Source organism: Convolutriloba macropyga, chromosome 1, assembly GCF_964194025.1.
Source record: "Convolutriloba macropyga chromosome 1, txConMacr16.3, whole genome shotgun sequence".
In the NCBI taxonomy this organism is placed as follows: domain Eukaryota; kingdom Metazoa; phylum Xenacoelomorpha; order Acoela; family Convolutidae; genus Convolutriloba; species Convolutriloba macropyga.
Window position 1 is genome coordinate 59,438,787 of NC_134468.1, and position 21,649 is coordinate 59,460,435.

The window sequence follows — 21,649 nt, forward strand, 5'->3', positions numbered from 1 at the left end:
CATTGCATTTATGGGAGCTTCTCAAATAGCGTTTGCTTGCTCAGGGCAAATACAAATCTTAGACTTTCAAACATGCTGTGGTGATTTCAACTAGCCGACACAGCCTAGCCTCAACAATAGAGATTTGAACTAATGTTTTGGTTTCAGATTTAAGTTGCTCTATACATAACAGTGGTTAATGTATTACGTTGGAACTCCTGTGAATTAGATAAGTCAACCTTTGGAAATGGTGAAATAGAATTTGAAACGTGCTAAATTTAACAACGAGTGCTAACTTTACCAGTACCTTAAAATGGATTGGCTAACAGGTGCTAATTCTCAAATCGATATAATTTTAAACAATTTGGAGGGCAAACCAGAAGCTGAAACTCGAGCTGACGATACTTCTGGAAACAAAGTTCGACTTCCAGTCTTTTTAGACGGAGAAACCATCTCAGGAGCAGTTAACATCAACCTGAAAAACAACAAAAAGCTTGAACATAACGGCATCAAAGTTGAATTTATCGGTGACATACAGCTCTTCTTTGACAAAAATAGCACGCACGAATTTCTAAGTATTGTCAAGCAATTGGCAAGACCGGGTGAATTGACGCGGTCAAGTACGTTCAAATTTGAATTCCCCAATACTGAAAAACCGTACGAGACGTACGCGGGCCAGAATGTCAGGTTGCGATACTACCTCCGTGTAACAGTCAATCGCAAGTACAAATTGTCCCCGACGAAGGAGTACCCCATACTTGTTCACGCCCTGAGCTACTTCCCTGAGAGGGTACCGCAAACCCTGAAAATGGAAGTAGGGATTGAAGACGCTTTGCACATTGAGTTTGAGTTCAACAAGGCCAAGTATCACTTAAAAGACGTGATTGTGGGAAAGATTTACTTTATCTTGGTTCGACTTAAGCTGAGAGTTATGGAGCTGCAACTGCTGAGGAAAGAAGTCACAGGTAGGTGAAAACTGTTCAAGTCTCAGTTGGTTTTGCTCTAGTTATTGTGATAGTAGAGTTATTGTATGTTGTTCTGTTTTAATGTCATGCACAGTGATGAATTAATCCGTTGTCTTGTAACGTTGGTACAATTGCGTGTTAGAGCTTGAGGGCATTAAATTTCGCATCGAAAATAGTAGATCGGTGACTACTTTTATCAAGAGAAAATTTCGATAATCGTGGTTATTTTGATAACCATTTATTATTGTACGCTTGTTCATCATTTTGCTTTTTAACACGGAGAACTATCCCTATCTTCAACTAACCCTCAATTTCAGAGAAGAAGAAAGAGTATCCAGGTAATCCAGGATATATTTATATTGTGCCTGATGACAGAAACTGTCGTTCGCTGCTTTACTACCAGTAGTGTTTGTTGCAAGCTTCCTTTCGCTTTTTAATCATCAATGTAATGTGAAATCTTTTTGGTTTTCCTCAACTCGTAATTTTGTTCCTTTTCTCTACTTGTAGTTGTTCTTATATTGGTATCTTGGAGCTTTTCGCATTCGTAATTAGATGGCCTGATTTTCAACTTTATGTAGTAGCGTTAAGTTTTGATTTGTTGCCTTTACATGTTTAATAAAGTCATTTGGGATTAAAAGGCTATATTTTTTATGTGGGGCTTTTCAAATAGAATTATCGCCCTCTATGTAAATGTAGCTTAAGTGTTGTAGGTTTGCTATGGGATTGTTGTTCGGATACAATCGATGAAGTTTAAGGAATAAAATCGGGGTTGGCAAGTCAAGTAAATCCCCTTAACGAACGCTCTATTTACATGAATGAGCGCTTATCTCATCAGCTCGCAAGTAAGAAGAAAGCTCAAACATATGGTTTTATTTTCAACAAAAAATTGTAGCGTCAAAGTCTTTACAAAACGAGGTGATAATTTTAGCTCAGTTGTGGTAAATTCCCTTAAAGCAGTTGATGATATTTAGGATGTTGCAAATAAGTAACAGCAGCCAACGAATCGTGAAAATTTATACACTCCTGGTGGTAAAAAATTCCAGGCGCCCTCGAAGATCACCCGGTATCGGCCGATGATGAGGAAATGTTCTATAGCAATGACAGAAACTTTGATTGCGGTCAAACTTAATCTTTTAAAAATTGATTGCAATAGGAAACAACAACACAAGCATTTACAAAATCAATTAATTTTTCATAATAAAGCTTGATTGCAATCGGAACCCTCACAGAGGATTACGAACTCAATTTCTTTGATTTAAATTGTTATTTTTAATGCTTGAAAACTTCACAACTGATAACAAACGGTTTCTCAGTTGTAGGGAGTCATTTTTTTTTGCATAATATTAGGTCACTTTGGAAAAACCATGACCAGCTGACGTACTTGGTAAATAATTTGCAACTTAAACCCAAAATACTGTGTCTCTGCGAGACTTGGCTCAAAGATAATGACGCAAATGAGGTGTATAAGATAATCGGATACTGTCCCGCACAAATTTTGAACAGACGACATAAAAAAGGTTGAGGGCTTGCAATTTTTGTGTGGGAAAACTGCAGTTCCGAAGTTATAAAAACTGAGCAAAAAATAGAGAACTTGCTTGTTAGAGTTCAAGATAACAACAAAAATTGCATACTCTTGTATGCTGCCCTCCAAATACAAAACTGTCAGTATTCTTAGAAGAAACTGAAAAACTAATTGAAGTAACGATCAACTTTAACGGACATTGAATTGTCTGCGGAGATTTTAATCTTAGCACACTAAATGTTACAGCTGAAGTTGTCAGTCATCAGGAAATCATCGAATCATACAGATTATACCAGTGCAATTTTGGTCCAACAAGAGTGCGGCCAACTTCCTCAAGTTGCGTAGATCTAGTATTTGCTCCTAACAAGTTGTACAGTCGTAACTATAATCACGGATATAAGCGATCACTATCCCGTCTTAATAGAGCTCCCAAGTACAAAAAGGAAGAACCAAGATGACCTGATAACTGGATCCAACACCTGAGAATTTTGGATGATCCAAGTGCTGCCATAAAATTTTCATTAAATCATCAAATCGCTAATTTGCAAGCAGGTGATCTCCTTACAAAAATAGAAGATATGTCCTAACTTGTAATGCAACGTCTTGGTGATGTGGTGCCAATGAAACCTTCCGTATCAAACAAGATAGTACCATGGTCAGATGTAACACTAAAAAAATTTTGATGATCGAAACAAGAATTACCAGCTATAACGAGTTGTAAAAAATAAATGCAGACAAAAAGCCAAAAAAAAATGAATGCAGACAAACTGAATGACTTGTTTGCAAACGTGGGACCCTCTTTGGCCGCAAATTTTCCTGACACAAAATCGCTCCCTTTTTCTGGCCGCGAAATTAGTCATTATTTTTTTATATCCAATACAACACCTGATGAGGTGATGAAAATGATAAAAATCTTACCAAATAAAACGTCGACTGGTCATGAAAACAGAGTTTGTAAAGTATAGCCTTTAGCTGATATATTTAACCAATGCATTAAAGAGGATACTTCTTACTTTTTGAAAATTTGCAAAGGTCGTTGATATTATAAAAGTGGTGACACTTCTGTGCTAGAAAACTATCGACCAATAAGTTTGCTAAGTACATTAAGCAAAATTTATGAAAAAGGTACAGACGAATGTTAAATTTAGTTAAAAGACATTTTTAACCCAAATCAATTTGTTTTTCAGCCGAGTTCGAATTGTGTTGACCTGGCAGATGAAATCCGAAAAGTAAAAGTGCAAAAGTTTAGGACATTTATGTTTGCTTAATTTGAAAAAGCTTTTAACACAGAAGATAATCAAATTCTCAAAAAATTTTCTGATGCTTTTGTGATAAAATAAACAGTCTAATTAAACGCTATCTGAGTTACAGAAAGCAATAGGTTCTATGTGATAACTCGAAATCAATGTAAAAGTCGATAACCTATGGAGTGCCGAAGAGCTCAATTTTGAGGCCCTTTTGCTCATTATTTTACGTTAGTGATCTGCCTAGTGCCGCAACGGATAGCAAAATTGTTGTTTATGCCGATGATACTAGTCTATTTTGTTCCTGGAAAACATCTGGAGTAGTCTTAGAGAAAAATGTTAAAGGAGTATCCCAATGGCTCTCCTTAAATAAACTTACTTTGAATGCAGACAAATGTGAAATCATTTGCTTAGGAGCCAGCAATGATACAAAACTATCCTAATTTGTTCAAAACAATTGATGCAAATATCTTGGTATATATCTTTATAAAAATTTAAATTTAGACATCATATAAACCAGCTTAGGCGAAAATTGACGCGTTTCTGTGGAATGATTTATTAGATACGTAAGTTTTTTATAACGCAAACACCTTATGATTTTCTACGAAGCATATGCAAAATCAATCATCAACTTCGGCGTTCTAATTTATGGCTGTACTTATAGGTCTTATGTACAAGATTTTTCAAATATTCAAAAACCAATAGTGAGGGCAATAGTTTTTATAAAGAAATTCAATTTTGTATCAAATTTTCCTTAAGAACAAGATCTCTTCAGTATTCGAACTACACGTTTCAGCGGCTTTCTGTGAGTTATTCAAAAGAATCAGAGACGGCAGCTAGGATAATGTTCATCTAAACGCTCAAGTTTCAAGTAGAATATGCACTAGAAGAGCATCTCAAGGGCCACTAAACCCACCACGAACGCGGAAAAATTTTCAAGATGATTATCTTAGTAATAAGTTAATTAAAGCCTTCAATATCCTGCAATATATTAAAATACAGCCAGTGTACATTAAAACTTTAACAAAGCCAGCGTTCAAAAATTTTTGCAAAAATTTCAGTGAAACACATGTTTGATAACGCATAATTTTTTGACGTTTTTCCCATTGAGAAACGGTCCAAGTTAAAGATTTTTGTTAAGTTTTTATTTGAGCAACCTTTCGAAGAGAAATGAATTTCTCATTGGTGGTCCCTGTTGGAATATTTTGCTTTCAAAATAAATACTTCAGCTTGTACCTGCAACTAATCCAACTAAATTCAATTCATTGTACTTGTTCTATCAACTGATTCCGAACTTCATTAACAGACGCTGCAGCCTTTCAGCGGCCTTTGATTGAGCTTCATTTGCGAACTATTTGTTCCGACTCCACCTTAGGGTGGAGCTATATGCTTCACTGGTTTTCTGTCAATTTTGGGCGATGGATGTATTCATCGTGGAGTTGTGAGTGGTATCATTAGAAAGCCCGTCAAGCGTAGAATACCAAAGTAATGAGATATTTTTGTGAAGAGTTGAGAGGTTTAAAGTTTTGTGAGCATTCGGCTTATTTGCGTTATCCTTGTTTACATTTTCCTTAGTTTTTTGCTCAACTTATCATTTTTGCTAAATTTATGTTAGAATTGTTAAAGTGCTGTTGGTTTTACATTTAAATATAGCAGAGGGGTGCTTAACTGTTTGATCCATCTTTTTTTGGCTAAATTGTTGAAAAATTAGCTTTTTAAAAAAAAAATAGCACCAATTATGCTTCTTCTAGCCCAATTTGATCAAGTTTGCTAAAGGTTCAGGCCTTAAAACTGCTGACACAATTTTGATTACTCATTTGAGGGCTAGTTTTACTTTTGCTTCATAGGATATTGTTCTGGATTTAAAAACTGGAGTAAATCTTTTGCTTATTTAAATCGTTATTCAACTTGCTTTATTTGTTTTTAATTGCTCTTGAACGCAGTTCATAGCAATTATTGTAAACGTGTGTGTCTTGCTTTATTTGTTTTTAATTGCTCTTGAACGCAGTTCATAGCAATTATTGTAAACGTGTGTGTCTTTTTTATGCAAATTTTTCGCTTGACAGTTTTGCGCTTTTCTTCTAGAACATTCTTTGACTTCTCAAGTGACTTTTTCACGCTTTTGTTCTTCATTTTTGAGTGATCTCTATTGCTCTGAAGTAAAGTTAATATAAATTCTGTTGCAGAATAAGAGAGGTATGTGATCTGTAGCGCAGTGGTTAGTAGTTGTGGCTGTGGATCGGGAGGGCAGTGGTTCAAATCCCGGCGGGGGAAAAATTTTTTGCACCCATAATTTGATCTAGGCTACAGCCCCTGAATAAAATTGCCTCGCCTGTCGTTCAAGAGCAATTCTTCCGACATTTGTCGGTTTATGTTTTAATGTTTAAATTTGCTTTAGCCAAATTATGCAGTACGCTTAGATTTGGAACAGAAAGGTGCTGTTAATCGACGCGCAGTGGTGGCAAAGCCAGTTTTCGTTCTCATCGAGGATTTTTACAATACAGAGAATTCAGTTGGATTGGGGTGCTTCTCAAAACCCTTGTACTTCTTATGCATTTTGTTTGGTCCCAATTACAGACAGCTCTGTTTTGAATTACGGTTTTAAATGCTAAGCGACTCCTCCGTTAACAATCAAATGGGGCCGAATAAATCGATGTAATTTTTTTCTGAGGAAAGGTTAATTGTTTTTCGGACTCCGACAATGTTTTCTCAATCTTGTGAATTTGTCTGATAAATCAAAGGTCAAATTCGCTATCTTAAGGAAGTATGAGCAAAGCTGTCTAATGCTTTGAGTTGACAATTATTGGCTCTTGTAACACTCGTCATATTTGTTTAAAAAATTCTGCGTTTTTGAAAGTCATCACTTCGTTTTATTTTTCAGTAAAGCTGTAGCTTGTTGTCATTAACGACAAGCGCCATCTTCATTGTGAAAATTGGATCCGTGTGGCGGTTTTATGTTTCAACTAATTTTTTGTGACCTTCACATGCTGCGTGGTTTTATACAAAATTGTTCGGATGTTTGCTAATATTTGTAGTTCTTTTTCGGTCTTTTGTCACAAATATCACATTAACGACAGTTACCATTGTCGTTGAAAATATGCCCAATTAAACATTTCAATTGATTTCGCTGAAGAGAATACGGTTTTAATGCGTTCTACAATTCTCTCACAATTTTTTTTATTGTTGCTCATTTTTGCCTGTATTTGGTGTTCTGTTTGTACGACATACTCCGAAATTTGACAGGTTTCGACGGCTTCCTATGGAGATAGAAAACAACTTGTTTAATGCCTCCAGTTTACAGCTGATTTTTTAAAGGGATTTTTTTAAATATGATTAATGTTATTTTGAGGGTTGCCCTCGTTCTTTTTGTCAATTTGTATCTTAGTCTCATACTAACAGGCCCCATCTACTTTCTTGTGGAACATTAATTAATTTCTACTGGTTTTGTGTTTTAACCGATGCTGTTATTACTTTGACACTAAATTTTCTTGAAAAATGTGAGTTTTTGATACTGATTAAAATTTTGTGTTTTTTGTTTTCCTTGCACAGTTCCTTTTTAAAGCATGCCCTATTGATGTTTAAATGTTGACCAAGTGAACATATTCAATCCCTAATGAATAGCCTATGATTTTAATGGCTTCAACACTGTTTGTTATCGTAAACAATTAGTTTTTTTTCAAATCCTCTTTTATTTGTTAGTTTGTAGTCTTTTGACTTATCTCACTAATGACAGTGACAGGTGTCATACTCTCACATGACAGGTCTCGTTGGATTCTCAAGCACTTACATGTTAATCCTATGTATTCTTTACTTATCTTTTTTCATTGAAAGCTTATGGTTGTGGCTTTTGAAGTAATTTGGTTTCAATCAATTCAATTCCCTTCATATTATTCTTTTGTAGACTTACCGAGTCTCGTTAATGACCGGTTAGATCTGTTTCGTAGTAAAATACGGGTCGATTTGTTTGCTCTAAGTTTAATATGATGCTGTTTTGTCTTTTTTACTAAAGGTTTTAATAAAACAGGTTTTGAGTTTTGCCTTCCATTATTGTTTTTTTTTCTGTTGATTGCTTGTCTCGTAGTCTCATTAATTGTGGGTCTCATCAGTCACCTAATTTACCATTATTCAATTCATTTAGCGGTTTTGAGTTTATAACAGTTTTTTAACCTATACAGCAATTGTCTTCGAACACTTAGGAAGTTTTTGGAAGTTTCGTCTCCTCCTCGTTTGGTTGACAATCACGTCAACATGTGGATTAGCGAAGTTGGAACATAATGAGCAAACTTACAGTACCGGGCCTCCTTGATATATTTCTGTTTTAATTTTTTGCTATTCTAATCGTGCTAATTGCTCTAATTGCATGGCGTGGTTTTTACGACTTGAAAAAAAAAGAAATTATACTTTAGTTAATTGCTCTCAAACGAGGTTTTTACCAATTATGTTAGTCCTGTGGTCTTTTTCAATTCCATTTTTTGATTGATCTATTTTTTGTGTGACCCTTTTGACTGACTGTTTGTCCTTAAAAACGGGATAAACAGGTAACTCCCGAATGGCTTTTCGGCTTAATAGACTCTATGTCTGGGATTCAAGGAAACTGTTTTGGAGACAAATTCATGGTGTGAAAGGCAGTTCTTTGAGTTTCACTTGTTCCCATTCAGAAATCAATTTGCTTTTTAAATCAACGAAGTGTTCCATAGAAACTCCGATACCTTCATTTGAAATTGGAGGCCGCTGAAATATAGTATATGACGAATAGCTCAATGAACCGAGATTGTGAAGCCCCTAACTCTTTGTTTGAAAGCCAGTGGGCCGACGTCGTTGCGAATCTTTCATGTCCGAACTCGAGGCATGTAAAAACTCACTAAGCCAGCAAAAGCTTTTTCACATGAAGCAGTTATAGAACCGATGAAGGATATAATTGAGTTGGCGCAGAAGGTAATGGAAATGAAAACCTGTGTCGAGGTATTAAAGGTTTGTTTGAGTTTGTATTTGTCTATTTTCCCTAGCTGGAATGATAACCACGCGCGATTGTTGACCTCAATTGTTTTTTCTTTCTGGCGAAAACCTCATAACTTCGATCTGACATGAAATTTTTCTGACGTGGCATTCTTCTATAGAATTTGTGCGTGACTTGTATCACTTGGTGGGGAGCTGCTGGTCTTTTAATGCAATTTGTAATGTGACCTATTTGACTTAAGCGTCTGATAAGTTGTGTATTGATGTGAGAGAGAGAATTATTAATCAATGTTTCAATTGGCGGCAAGATTTGTTACAAATCAGTCGGTTTATATAGCATTATGTTCCCGCAATCATAGCTTAATGGATGTGACATTCTCAACTCGAAGTGTAACTTTTAAATCAAAAATGGGAAAGTATCGGAAGTCATTCTTGACTTCCTTCACCCCTCCTTTCGGGTTGGGTGTCACCTAAGAGAGCCGCGCAAAACCTGGCGTGTTTTGTTTTGCCTAACCCCTTGGTGAGGACATCTGCGATCATGAGGTCAGTTTGCAAGTATTTCAATTCTAGCTCTCCCCTTTCTACAAGCTCCCTTATGAAATGAAGTTCAAGTGCAAAGTGTTTTGTTTTTCCATAGTGAGTGGACTGCTTGCTGAGCGCTATGCATGCCTGGTTGTCAACGAAAATCTCAATAGGTTTTTGCACCTCAACGCTTAAGTCCTGAAGCAGATCTCTCAAGTGAATGGCCTCCTTTGTTGCCTCTACTAAGGAATTCATTTCGGCTTCTGCCGTTGATGTAGCAACACATCTTTGAACCTTTGTTGACCAGCTGACAACGGCTGAGGTACTGCTAAGTTTGAAGCAATATCCTGAAGTGCTTTTCCTATGGTCTAAATTTCCCGCCCAATCGGCATCGGAGAAAGACTCTAAGGTTAACTTGTCTCCCCTCCTAAAAACTAAACTCTTTGACTTAGAACCTTTGAGGTATCTCAAAACTCTTTTTCCGGCTTTCCAGTGCTTTTCCCCTGGGTTCTCAACAAAAGAACTTAAGAAATTTGCTGCAAAAGCAATGTCTGGTCTACTTGAGCAAGCTAAATAATTCAAGCAACCCACTAAATTTCTATAATCAAAATTTTTCATGCGCTCTTGCTCTTCACTCCCCTCCTGAGGGCAGTCTTCTTTTGTAAGTTTTATGTCTGCAAGTGGTGTTTCTACTGATTTGCAGTTTTCTAGTCCAAATCTCTCTAACAACTTTTCAATATACTGTTCTTGGTTGATTTCAATTGAATTTTCCTTTTTCACAATTTTCATTCCAAGAAACCAACAAAGATCCCTACAATCACTTATTTTGAAGTCCTTAGACAGCTCACTTTCAAACCAAGCCGAGAAGTTTTCCTGAAATTCACAGCTTATTATATCATCTACCCACAAACAAACTGCGCCTTGAAGTTGTCTTTCACTTTTCTTTACGAACAAACAATTATCATGAACCGAAGATTCAAAACCTTTAGCTACCAAAAAGTTCCTAAATGCCTGATACCAATTCCTTCCTGACTGCTTAAGACCGTAAAGACTTTTCTTCATTAAACAAATAAGAGGTTTTCCTTTGTTGTCTAATTGCTCAAAACCTTCTGCTTGCTTCATGTAAATTTCTTCAGCTATAGGTGCATTAAGATATGCCGTTTTTATATCCATTTGTCTTATTTTCGACCCTTTTTGAACAGACAAGCTCACAATTAAACGAATTGTTGATAACCTAGTCGTTGGTGAGTATGTCTCATGAAAATCCTTCCCTAAGACTTGGCTGTAACCTTTGGCCACGAACCTTGCTTTGAATCTACTTATCTCCCCCGTCGGACCATATTTAACTCCAAAATGCCATCTACTACCCACTACTTTTGCTCCATTATCCTCAACTAGATCCCAAACTTTATTTTCGCTCAGTGAGTTATATTCGTCCTGCATTGCCTTCCTCCAGTTTTCATTGTTGAGCGCCTCTTTTGCGTTTTTAGGTAACAAATTTTGATCAACAATTTCACTTAAAAAAACTATTTCACTCATCTCTTTGTTTACCTCATGTTCTAGATTTATCTGTTCATTCACTCCGAAGTAATAGTTGTTCTCGTCGAACCTTGCAGTCCTTGTTTTTTGAACCTTAAGCTCACCGCGATCATTTTCTATTCCTATCAGAAAAGATTACTATCGAGTGCATGACCTAAAAAAAATCCCGTCTTCGCTTTTCTGTATTTTGTTTCTGAACTGTTTCTCTATGAAAGAGTAAGCAACACAACCGAACACTTTCATGAAACTAAGATTTGGTTTCTCGCCATACATGGCTTCATGAGGGGTTTTCTTTATTGCCGAATGATAGCAAAAATTTTTCAAATAGAACGCCATGTTGAGCGAATAAGTCCAATACTTTTTCTCTAAAGAAGCCTGATCTCCTAAACATCTAGCAGTTCCTACAGTGACGTCCCAAAGTTTTTCAATTTTACCATTCTCTTGTGGCGTGTACGCCGCAGAATTCTCAAGCCTGATTCCTTTTAGCCGGGCAAACTTTTTAAATTCGCTAGATATGTACTCTTTTGCACCGTCTGATACTAAAGTTAAAGGTTGGCCTACATCTGCACAAAATTGTTGAAATTTCTCTAGAGTCTCGTCCCTTGATTTCATAAAGTAAACCCTACAATATCTACTGAAGCTATCAACAAATCTTATCGCGTACTTGTGGCCATCTACAGCCTCGGGGGTAATAGGCCCTAAGATGTCTGTGTGCACAATGTCCAACACTGCTTGAGCTCTTGTCGTGCAATCTTTTGCTATTGGTTGTTTCTTAGCCTTATTCAACTCACAAATCTCACATAAATCTACCGAATTGTCGCTGATACGCATTCCTTCAACGTGTTCAACTAGTATGCTAAGGTCCGTAAAATTGTTTTTTAAGCTACTGGACAGTAGGCAATTTTCTTTGCAAGTTTTATCAATCTCACTAAAGTCCCAAATGAACAAATTTTTCTCCTGCCTAAATGGGTACTCTAGACCGCTTTTGTCAATTATGCTTAGTTCTGGTCCTATCAAAACTTCAGCTCCTGCTTCTCTAAGTTTACTAATTGACACTAGACTGTGTGAGTTTTCAGGTATAAACAAGGCGTTCTCTAAGATAATTTTTCTATTAACCTGATTACTATCCTTAACTAAAAATGCAACTGTACCTCGGCCACAAATTTCAGACTCTGTTTTGTTTGCGTTCTGTACTTTGCCCGAGAAACTATCATCGATATCGATAAACATTTCCCTGTTGTTTATCATGTGACTTGTTGCCCCCGAATCTAGCACTAGTCCTACTCCCTCATCATCAACTGGGCATAAAAAGAAACTGAAGTATTCTTCATCCTTTGCTAAATTCTGTTTCTCATTTCTAACGCTTCGCCTGGCATGACTCTCAAACTTTTTATTCCTACACTCTGTAGCTTTGTGTCCAAACTTATTGCAATTGTAGCATTGAATTATTTTGCTGGTATTAGGCTGTGGGTTATGAGGCTTATTATTTGAGCGACAGAATTTTGCAATATGTCCAAACTTGTTACAGTTATGGCACCTCTTTGCTTTGTTAGGAAGACACTTTCACTTGCGTTTTTCCTATCACTCTCTATTCTTCGCTCAGTGTCGAAGTTGATCAGATCTCGCTTCAACTCATCAAGTGATTTATCCTCACTACCGTACTTAACAAGTGTGACAAAATTATCAATTTCGTTCGGCAGACCTTTCAGTAGAATTGATGTAAACATTTTTTCACTCAAACCCTCGTTAACTTGGTTAAGGTTAAATTGTAGTTCCTCTGCTCTTGTTATATACTCGATTAAACTCTCGTCGTCTCTTTTAACAAGGCTAGTGAGTTCGCTTACTAACTTTTGTAATCTAGGTCTCTCAAAGCTACGGAATCTCTTAGTTAACACATCCCATGCTTGAGCCCCATCTCCTTTATATGGCCTAAGATAAAGAACTGACTGCTTGTCTAGCGCCGAAACAAGCTCATACCATATTTGCATTTGTTTTTCTTTAAAAATTTCTCTCCCTTTATCTATAGCTGCGTCTTTTTCGGCTCGTGAAGCGTTAGGGCGTGTAGATGGGACATAAGCTTCAAATGTACTACTACCATCAAGTACCTTGTACAACTTAAGGACAAAAATGCGAGCTTCAAATTGCTCCGAAAAGTACAAAAAGTCTTCCTCTTTCCCGCTGAATCGGACACGTTCGTTCTTATCACTCATCTCTTGTCTAACCAGTCTATCAATTCAAAGCAAAAATTAGTCTCTCTAATCAATTTATCAATTCAACACTTTTTCACTCGTTACTTTCATACAAAAACCAACTCTTTGGAGAACTAGGATTAAAAGGTCGGCAAACAAAAGGTCCTACACGCACACACTACCCTCTTGTCTATGTCATTACTGGTCACTGAGAAACGGCCAGGCCACGTCCTTACAAGGTTCGACTGTAAAAGGATCCTCTAGGTCGGGTGTTATCCTTAGCGGAACCCAGGTTGCAATAACTTCACAGACTCAAGGGCAGTCTCTACATGTATCGCCCCTTATTAGCATGATTATTTCTCCAAAGTTATTATCATTTTTCAATCAAGTTCAACCATATTTGTAGAGTGTTTAAGTTTTGCGCTGCTCTACAGGTTTATTACAATGTTTTAAAATCAAAATCTGAACGATGTTCAGCAAATCAACGCTTTTTCAAAAAAATGAACGGTGTTCGATTAGGTTGCGCTTTTTCAAAAAAAAATGTCCGAACGGTATCCGGAAATGCAAGCGCGTCACATCCAATAAGCTACCTTTTAGGAAAGTAATTTTTTACAAATTTAGAACAATTAATGTTTCAATCTTGGTTTGGCACTTTGCCGGCACTCAAACAGACTCCTTCAAAACTAGGGCCTGGAACTTCACCCTGTTGATCCTTGCTAGCTACTCTTTTCGGACTCTTTGCTCTCTCGTTTTGGCTTTTGTCTCTTTGGCCCTTTCTGGTCTCTTTGACAGTGTCTTGTCCCTTTGCTGTTTTGTCTCTGTTTTTGTTTGGCCGCCTTGCAGAAAAATTTTTATGTGCAGCTGTGCGTTTGGCTGGGCAGAGTAACCTGATAAGTTGTGTATTGATGTGAGAGAGAATTATTAATCAATGTTTCAATTGGCGGCAAGATTTGTTACAAATCAGTCGGTTTATAAAGCATTATGTTCCCGCAATCATAGCTTAATGGATGTGACATTCTCAACTCGAAGTGTAACTTTTAAATCAAAAATCGGAAAGTATCGGAAGTCATTCTTGACTTCCTTCAGCGTCGAAAGAAACGTAATAAATTAATAAAGAGGGTGGCCGCCGTATTGGCCGACAGGGCGTTTAGCCGATAACCAAAAAATGAGAAATTTAGCCGACAATTTAAGTAAAATGAGCAATAAAACTTATTCTAAAGCTGTGATTGGCCAATTTAAAACACTATTTCGTAAGCGGACAAATATACCGCAGTTTTTTCATCGACTAGTGTAACGAAGGTCTATCAACTAGCGCATCAAAGGTATTTTACCGCATCTGGCCATGCCTCGCGGGCCATGGCCATGCCTCAGCGGCCCGTGGGACTTGATATGAATCTATCACAACCGAACTACTGATTTATGGACCAATTATGGACTTTTATTACCAATTATGATAAAACTGTCGGCTAAATTTCTCATTTTTTTCTTGTCGGCTAAACGCCCTGTCGGCCAATTTTCCTGGCACCAATAAAGAGTGATATCTAGCTAAAATTTTTAGAACATTACTATTCTAGCAACTTTACTTTGCATCTGAGTTGGCAGACTGAAATATCGTAAATAACGCAAAGAAATGCATGACGTGAATAACTTTTTTGAATTATTGGACAGTTCTCAGGTTTTTTAAATTTTTTTGGCTCCTTAAAAAATAATCCCAGCCTCCCTAATAGTACACTATTGCCAAAACCAGCCATTAATTAGGGAGTCGGTGTGCTGGTTATTGTTGGAGCGTCTTTTTCATCCCTGTGAATTTTCATTTCCTAACAACTTAACTGAACCTCCAAATGAATTTACCTTATTCCAATTTCTACTTTGAAAGTTTATAGGAGACCAAAATATAGCCGAGAACAAACTATAATTGAATGTAAAATAACCCCACCGGTTTCGCGCGTCATTGCTCAACTGGCTATTTTCGTTTTTACGATTTTCGACTGACACTAGTCGAAATTAACTGACAAAGGTATAGAAAGCTTTGTTTTTGTTGCAATAGCTACTTCTTTCACTGCTTCCAAATGAATTTCGCAGAAATCATAGAAAACCTGGCTGTGCTTTCTTCCTAATGCAATTGACAAGTTAATGTGACTTTTTTAGCCAAACTAACAGGGCTAGAATCTAAAACTGCTCACCTCCATTTGTCCACTGAGGGGAAATAATCTCAGTCGCTTCTCTTTGTTTTGTTGTGGAGTGGCTTAAGAATAGTAGTTCAATTTGCAGCTTAAAAATTTGCAGCTAGTCCTTAAAAATTGAGGAAAATAAAAAATCTTTCGAGTGTTAGCTTTAATTTCAGTTCGGTCAACAGCTGCTATGAAGTATTTGATTATGAGACTATCATAATCAAATTTAGAGGGTTTCTGCTTTGTGGCTCAGTCCGAACCACTGAATTGTCTGATTTGTTAACTGGTTGTTCATCTATGTGTTTTTAAATTTTTGTGTTCTGTTCCCACCGTGTTAACCAAATTGATGATGGTTCATTTCGAGTCTTCGGTTATTTTTGAGTGAAGAAACACGTTCTGCTGTTTTGTTGTATTTCAACTGATTCTATTAGGTCAAATTAACCTTTTTTCCAAGGTGCAATAAGGAACGTTGGAAAGAAATAGAATGGGTACATCCAACAATGTTTATTATTTATTATTTGGTTTTGTTTTAAGTTTTCAATGTATTAAGTTTTGTTTTAAGTATTCAAATATTTTGTCGATCAAATTAGGGGAATAAGTCTTGGAAGTTTTTGAACTAACTTTTCTTCTCACTTTTCCTTACTGTAGCTTTTCGATTGGTATGTTCAGAATCTCAGCCTTGTTTGGCCCATAAAATGCACTGAGCCGCTGAAATTCAATATTTTATGCAATTTGACAACTTGTTTCTCTCATATTTGGACTTTTGAAATTCACTTCTAGATTTTGAAAATTGTATACCTTGACAGTATGGCGAGAACAGGAGTGACTTACCATTTGTCTGTTTTTAACAGCTGCGATAAGGAGCTATTATTGGTATTTTCTTAGTTTTTGCGATTCAAAGAATTTGACATGTATTGGTTCACACATTCATGATAAGCTATGTTATGCAATCACTATTTCATTTTTTCAAAATTCTTAAAAGATATCTTTATTTTTATTGCAAAATAAGAAAAAAACTCTTTCCAAGTATGGATTTTTTTTTACAAGTTTGAGTGTCATGTTCGAATATTCTGCTGTGCAAAGACTCGAATTGAAATATCAATTCATTTAAAAAATTGTCTGAAATTGGCCTTGATTATTGTTTCAAGATAGTTTGGGCTTATTTAATCGTTCAAGTTACTTATTCCTTCAATTTCCATGTTAATTTTAATCTAATTTTCGTTTCCCAAAATTGATGAAAATATCTAGTAAGGGATAACTCTCAAAATTTGATGATATAATGAACACGAATTGATGAATTCATTACTTACTAGTTGAATTATCGCCAAAAAATATGTCAGCATTTTTTGTCCTGTCTCAATTAACTTCAATGTTATATGTGATCATTCCTTTGCTTGTCATTCGTTGCACGAGTCTTGTCAATTGCCGTCGCTTTCCACAATATAATTAACGGTCAGATTTTGAGTTTTGTAGGTCACGATATTGTGTTGTTTGCAGGTCAAGGAACAACACGCGTGGAAGAAGAAGAGGTCGTAGTGAAGTATGAGTTGATGGACGGTTCTCCAGTTAAAGGCGAAACAATCCCAATCAGACTTTTCCTGATAGCTCTGGGCCTCACCCCCACATTCCGCGATATCTGCAAGAAATTCTCTGTTTCCTATTACATCAACCTAGTGCTTATAGACGAGGACGAGAGGCGCTACTTCAAACAGCAGGAGATCACGCTCTACAGGAAGACAGACAAACAGTTCTCTCATCTGACCACATTCTCAGAGCAACCTCAGGCCTACAACCAGCATGTTGCCTCAATGTCCCATTCTCCCCAGCCCTACCTGCCGACCAGTGCTAGCGGTAATTCTCTTGACCCCAATCAGCAACAAGCACAACATAACCCAAACTCGAGCGCCTCCTATTTACCCAGCTATCAGTCCAACGGCAGTGTAGGAGGCAACACACCCTCCATTCCCGACTACTCCTCGCCGCCGCCCTCTTATGACAGCATTGCGGGCCCTGACGCTGGCGAGAAAAATGCTATTCCCAATGGCAATAGTTCAGTTACAAAGAAGGGCGATGATGGGGATCTCTGAAAGATGTCTAATAGTGAACTCGGGTGACATGTAGTGAACTCAATTAGTTTGTTAAGTTACTCACCTAAGTAGTAGTGCTTATCCTGTATGAATTATATTTGATTTCTCTCGAGCTAGAACTGGACCTGCTAGCTGCCGTTCGCTTCAACTTTGTTCCACCTCTTCAAAATGAGAAATTATTGTGAAAACACGAAAATTTTCTCGTTCCTCAAAAACATCCTTTGTCTCAAACTTTGAGCATAATATTTAAATGTCAAATCTTACCTCTAAAAATTTTGAATTTGAGAAGAAGCAAGCTTTCGATTGAATTTTTAAGTTGAAGATATTCAAGAAATGGGAAATCAATCTTAAGAAACGTTTTGTGGAAGTTAAGTTGAAACGGAGTGGACTGCCTTGAAATGGCAAAAGAACCCTTGCCTGCCCAGCCATTATATTGGAAGTGCTTTCAGTCTCTTTCTCTCTTCAATTTCAAAGCTCTCATATCAAATTAAATTAAAGTGACAGATGGAAACGTGTCCCCTCCTGTTGTACTCTTCAATTGTTAATGATCTCTTCTCTTGTTCATAAAGTCTATTTTATTTAAGTAATACCATTTGCAGACAAAGTTAACTTTCTGTATACACAATACAATCTCTTCGCCTAAGAGTAGACCACAGCAAATGTAATGGTTGTCAGTGAAAAGGAATTCCATATTAGCAAACAGAAAGAACTACCAATACGTGCTGAGAAACTTGAAAAGTGCAACTCATCAGAATTATCGGTTCAGGCAAATCTGGAATAAATAAAACAAATTTTATTTGAAATGCCATGTCTATGTAAGACTGAATGTTAATTGCACTTATACATTTTTTAAAGCATTTTTTGTCAATTTTTTGTCCGAGCATACCCGGGTCGCCGCTTCCTTGGTTCCATACAAGGATCATATATGATGTCATACAAATCATAACGTATTTCCTAGTACGATCCTTGCACGGAACCAAGGAAATCATATATGATCCTTGCATGGAATCAAGGGAATCATATATAATCCTTGCATGAAACCGAGGAAATCATATATGGTTCTTGCATGAAACCTGTGAAATCATATATGATTCTTGAATGAAATCCGGGAAACCATATATGATCCTTGCACGAAATCGAGCAAATCATTAATGATCCTTATGGAAAATCAAGGATTTAAATCTTGAATAACCTCTCACATTACCTCAAAAAACGCGGAAAAGCAATTTATGTAGAAATATCAGAGCCAGAAAACACATGGTTTTTTTTTACTAAAAGAGCGTTATAGCTGTTACGATTGGAGTCGTTAACTCATTTACAACTAATTTTTTTTTATGAAACTTGCATGATTACCGGGAAATCATACAAAACATATATGACCTTGTATGATTACCGGGAAAAATGAATCTCAAGAACTCATCGTTGAGTTAGTCTGGTGTATTTCTTACCGAATGAGCGTTATAGCTGTTTCGATTAAAGTGGTTTACAACTATTTTTTCATATGAAAATTGTATGATTACGGGGAAATCATACAAGTCATATATGACCTTGTATGATTTCCGGGAAAAATGAATCTCAAGAACTCAGCGTTGAGTTAGTCTGGTGTATTTCTTACCGAATGAGCGTTATAGCTGTTACGATTAGAGTGGTTTAGAACTATTTTTATTTTTTTGTATGAAAATTGTATGATTACGGGGAAATCATACAAGTCATATATGACCTTGTATGATTTCCGGGAAAAATGAATCTCAAGAACTCAGCGTTGAGTTAGTCTGGTGTATTTCTTACCGAATGAGCGTTATAGCTGTTACGATTAGAGTGGTTTAGAACTATTTTTATTTTTTTGTATGAAAATTGTATGATTACGGGGAAATCATACAAATCATATATGACCTTGTATGATTACCGGGGATCATATATGCCCTTGTATGAAATCAAGGAACTTATTTTTGCACATTCTAATATTATTAAGCTTACCGTTTGTTAATAGGACAACTTAGTGTGCAAAATTGGGAATAGGAAGTACTTTTTGAAATATAACCACAAATCGGCCACTGTCTTAGCGAGAATAGACTATTGCCCCAATGTAGTTCGAGAGCAATTACGGTATTAGTCGCTTACTTTCCTGCGTTATGCTTGTGAAAGATGTAAGAATTAACAAGCACTATAAATCTTTTTGATTTGTTTGTACATACATCAACGCTATTGAAAAGATATGCACATTAATTGTATTGGAGAAAATATAGGCAGGCTATTGCGAATGAAGTAATAGTTAGTTTGAATAGGCAGCGGCAAAGTTAAAAGCTTAAAGTGTAGTAAATCATGACAATCACAAATACAACAATGTGTATAATGAAGAAGAATCTATCGAGAACTGCTGCAAAGTATTTCCACCAAGCTTCATTGTCTGTCCCTGAACTTTCCTCCACTGCGTCAAGACATTTCTGCACCTCGGCAACTGCGTCTTTGCTGTCGTTATCTATTGTAAGCAGCTGCACTTGTTGTGACTTGGTGAACTCTGGAGGTGGGTGAAGGAGAACGAGAGTTTTGATTCTACCCGAGATGAATTTCTTAATTGGTAGAGGCATATGCTTGCGTCCCCAGCAATGTACCATTCGAGAAACTTAAAAAAATGAAACTAACAAAATATCAGTATTGTTGCCCATCTCAGTAGTCAATTATTAACAATTTGTAATTCAAGGTCGAGTATAGTCACCTGGGCAAGATTCCAATTGGAAAAAGCAAAATTCATTAGGCACCAAAAGGAGCCTTATATACGCGAAAAATTTTTAAATCGAGTTTCCTTTAAAGATTCGTGCAAAAATCCACGTGAACACATTTTCAGGAGTGTCACAGAATATTTATATTTGATTTGTTTTGAAAACCCGTAACAAATGATTTTGCGCCAGAATCTTCGTTTTTTTCGGCTCGTGGCATTAGGGTTGGCATAGAGCTGATGGCAAAATTTTAGATTTTTCCCATTATATTCACCCCCCCCCCCCCCTTATAGATCTGTGGTCATATAACGTATTGCCCCACTTTTGTAGACCATAATTGGGGAAGACTATAAATTGTTCCTATTGTTGACTATAAATTTTATTAACAATTTGAGCTCAAAGATTTATTGGCATATTGATTTCTCACCAAGAAATTAACATGCCGATAAATTTTGATTTCTTGTTGATGGCATGTTGTTCTTCACTTCTGAATTTTGAAATTGCTCCTCAGACTAATGTTTTCCGGTCTGTGAGCGTCTCTGTAAATTGAAAAATTAAAATGTTTATTGATTGTTAAAGTCCCCATATAAAATACAATAGCATTTTTGAAAGATGTGGGAAATTTTCCTTTTTAAATTCACAAAAAAAAATTATTTAAACTTTCTATTTTGAGAAAAATTTGAATAGAAAAATTTGAAGAGAAAAATTTGAAGGATAGCATTTAAAATTCCCCCACACGTTACTCACAAGCTCATAAGGAGTGCAAAGTACTAGAGTGCGAAGAGTGTCAGAAATCTTAAAATAACTATTAACAAAATTTAAAATTTTTGCAACAAATTGCGGTTTTTAATGCTTCGCAGCCAAATTTTGCTAATTAAATCTATCTGGTAACACAATTACGAGCTTTCAAAAACGAATGGACCCCTTAGGCACAATAATTTCAATAAGTAATTGTGGAAAATCCAAAAAAAAATCAATTTAAATTTTAAAATCAATTTTAAAACAGCGATACAAATTCGTCAAGAAGTCCATACCTAGTTTTCCAGAAGACACAAATAAAACTTAAATCAAACGCAACGAAACGAGTACAGATCAACTGCCAAAATGAAAATTTTAGGCAACAATATACGATTTTGGTGTTTGTATTTGTGTTTGTTTGTTTGTGTGGGTGTGTGTGCGCATGTGTATGTGTTTGTGCGTGCGTGTGTGTGTGTGTGTGTGTGTGCGTGGGGGGCTTGAGTGGGTGTATGTATGGGAATGAGTGTTTGTGTAATGTGTTTGGTATGTGCCTGTAAGTGACAGAAAGAGAGTTAGTCTGAGAAGAAATCATAACGCATGGAAAAATTTCTCATTTTTGCAAATTGCGGCTTTATGTCCAAGTTTGCATTTTGTCCAAATTCAAAACAATTTTCAAATTTTGCTAGTAACACGTCCGCGAAATTTCAAAAAAAATTGTTTCGTTATGTTCACGAGAAATCAAAACTTTTTCAAGGTTTAGTGCCAATATTACAATCACCGATAAATTACCTCAACAAATTCACGCCTATATTTTTTGTAAAAACAAAGAAGACCTAAATAAACGGTGACAAAGATTGCGTAAAGATCAGTGGCCGAAAAAATGTTTAATGTTTTGTTTTGGGGTTCGGGCTTATTTGTGTGTTTCTTTTTATGTGTTGTGTCTGTTTGTAATGGTTTTCTTTCTCTGTATTTTACAATTTGTACTACAAACATTTTTCTAGAATGTGTTAAATAGTTTTT

At 36.3% G+C, this 21,649-nt stretch overlaps 2 protein-coding genes across 4 annotated transcripts in view; one reads left to right on the forward strand and one right to left on the reverse strand.

Moving 5' to 3' along the window:
* Positions 1 to 68: 68 nt before the first annotated feature.
* Positions 69 to 17,391, forward strand: LOC142341026 (vacuolar protein sorting-associated protein 26B-like). Of its 2 annotated transcripts, XM_075391856.1 has the most exons (3): positions 69 to 944; positions 1,262 to 1,282; positions 16,585 to 17,391. In XM_075391856.1, exons 1-3 carry the CDS (start codon positions 293 to 295, stop codon positions 17,172 to 17,174), a joined length of 1,263 nt encoding a protein of 420 aa, XP_075247971.1. In that variant the 5' UTR covers positions 69 to 292; the 3' UTR covers positions 17,175 to 17,391. The 2 variants fall into 2 exon arrangements, with proteins under 2 accessions (XP_075247971.1, XP_075247980.1); XM_075391865.1 differs by lacking the exon at positions 1,262 to 1,282 and having other exon boundaries at positions 71 to 944; positions 16,585 to 17,386.
* A 1,988-nt stretch (positions 17,392 to 19,379) lies between these two features.
* The window catches only part of LOC142350239 (neuronal acetylcholine receptor subunit beta-3-like), a 32,226-nt gene continuing 29,956 nt past the window's right edge, over positions 19,380 to 21,649 (reverse strand). For both annotated transcript variants that reach the window (XM_075402022.1, XM_075402013.1), the window contains exon 6: positions 19,380 to 19,797. In XM_075402022.1, coding sequence (XP_075258137.1) covers positions 19,472 to 19,797 — 326 coding nt within the window. In that variant the 3' untranslated portion in view covers positions 19,380 to 19,471. The remainder of the gene's footprint in view (positions 19,798 to 21,649) is intronic.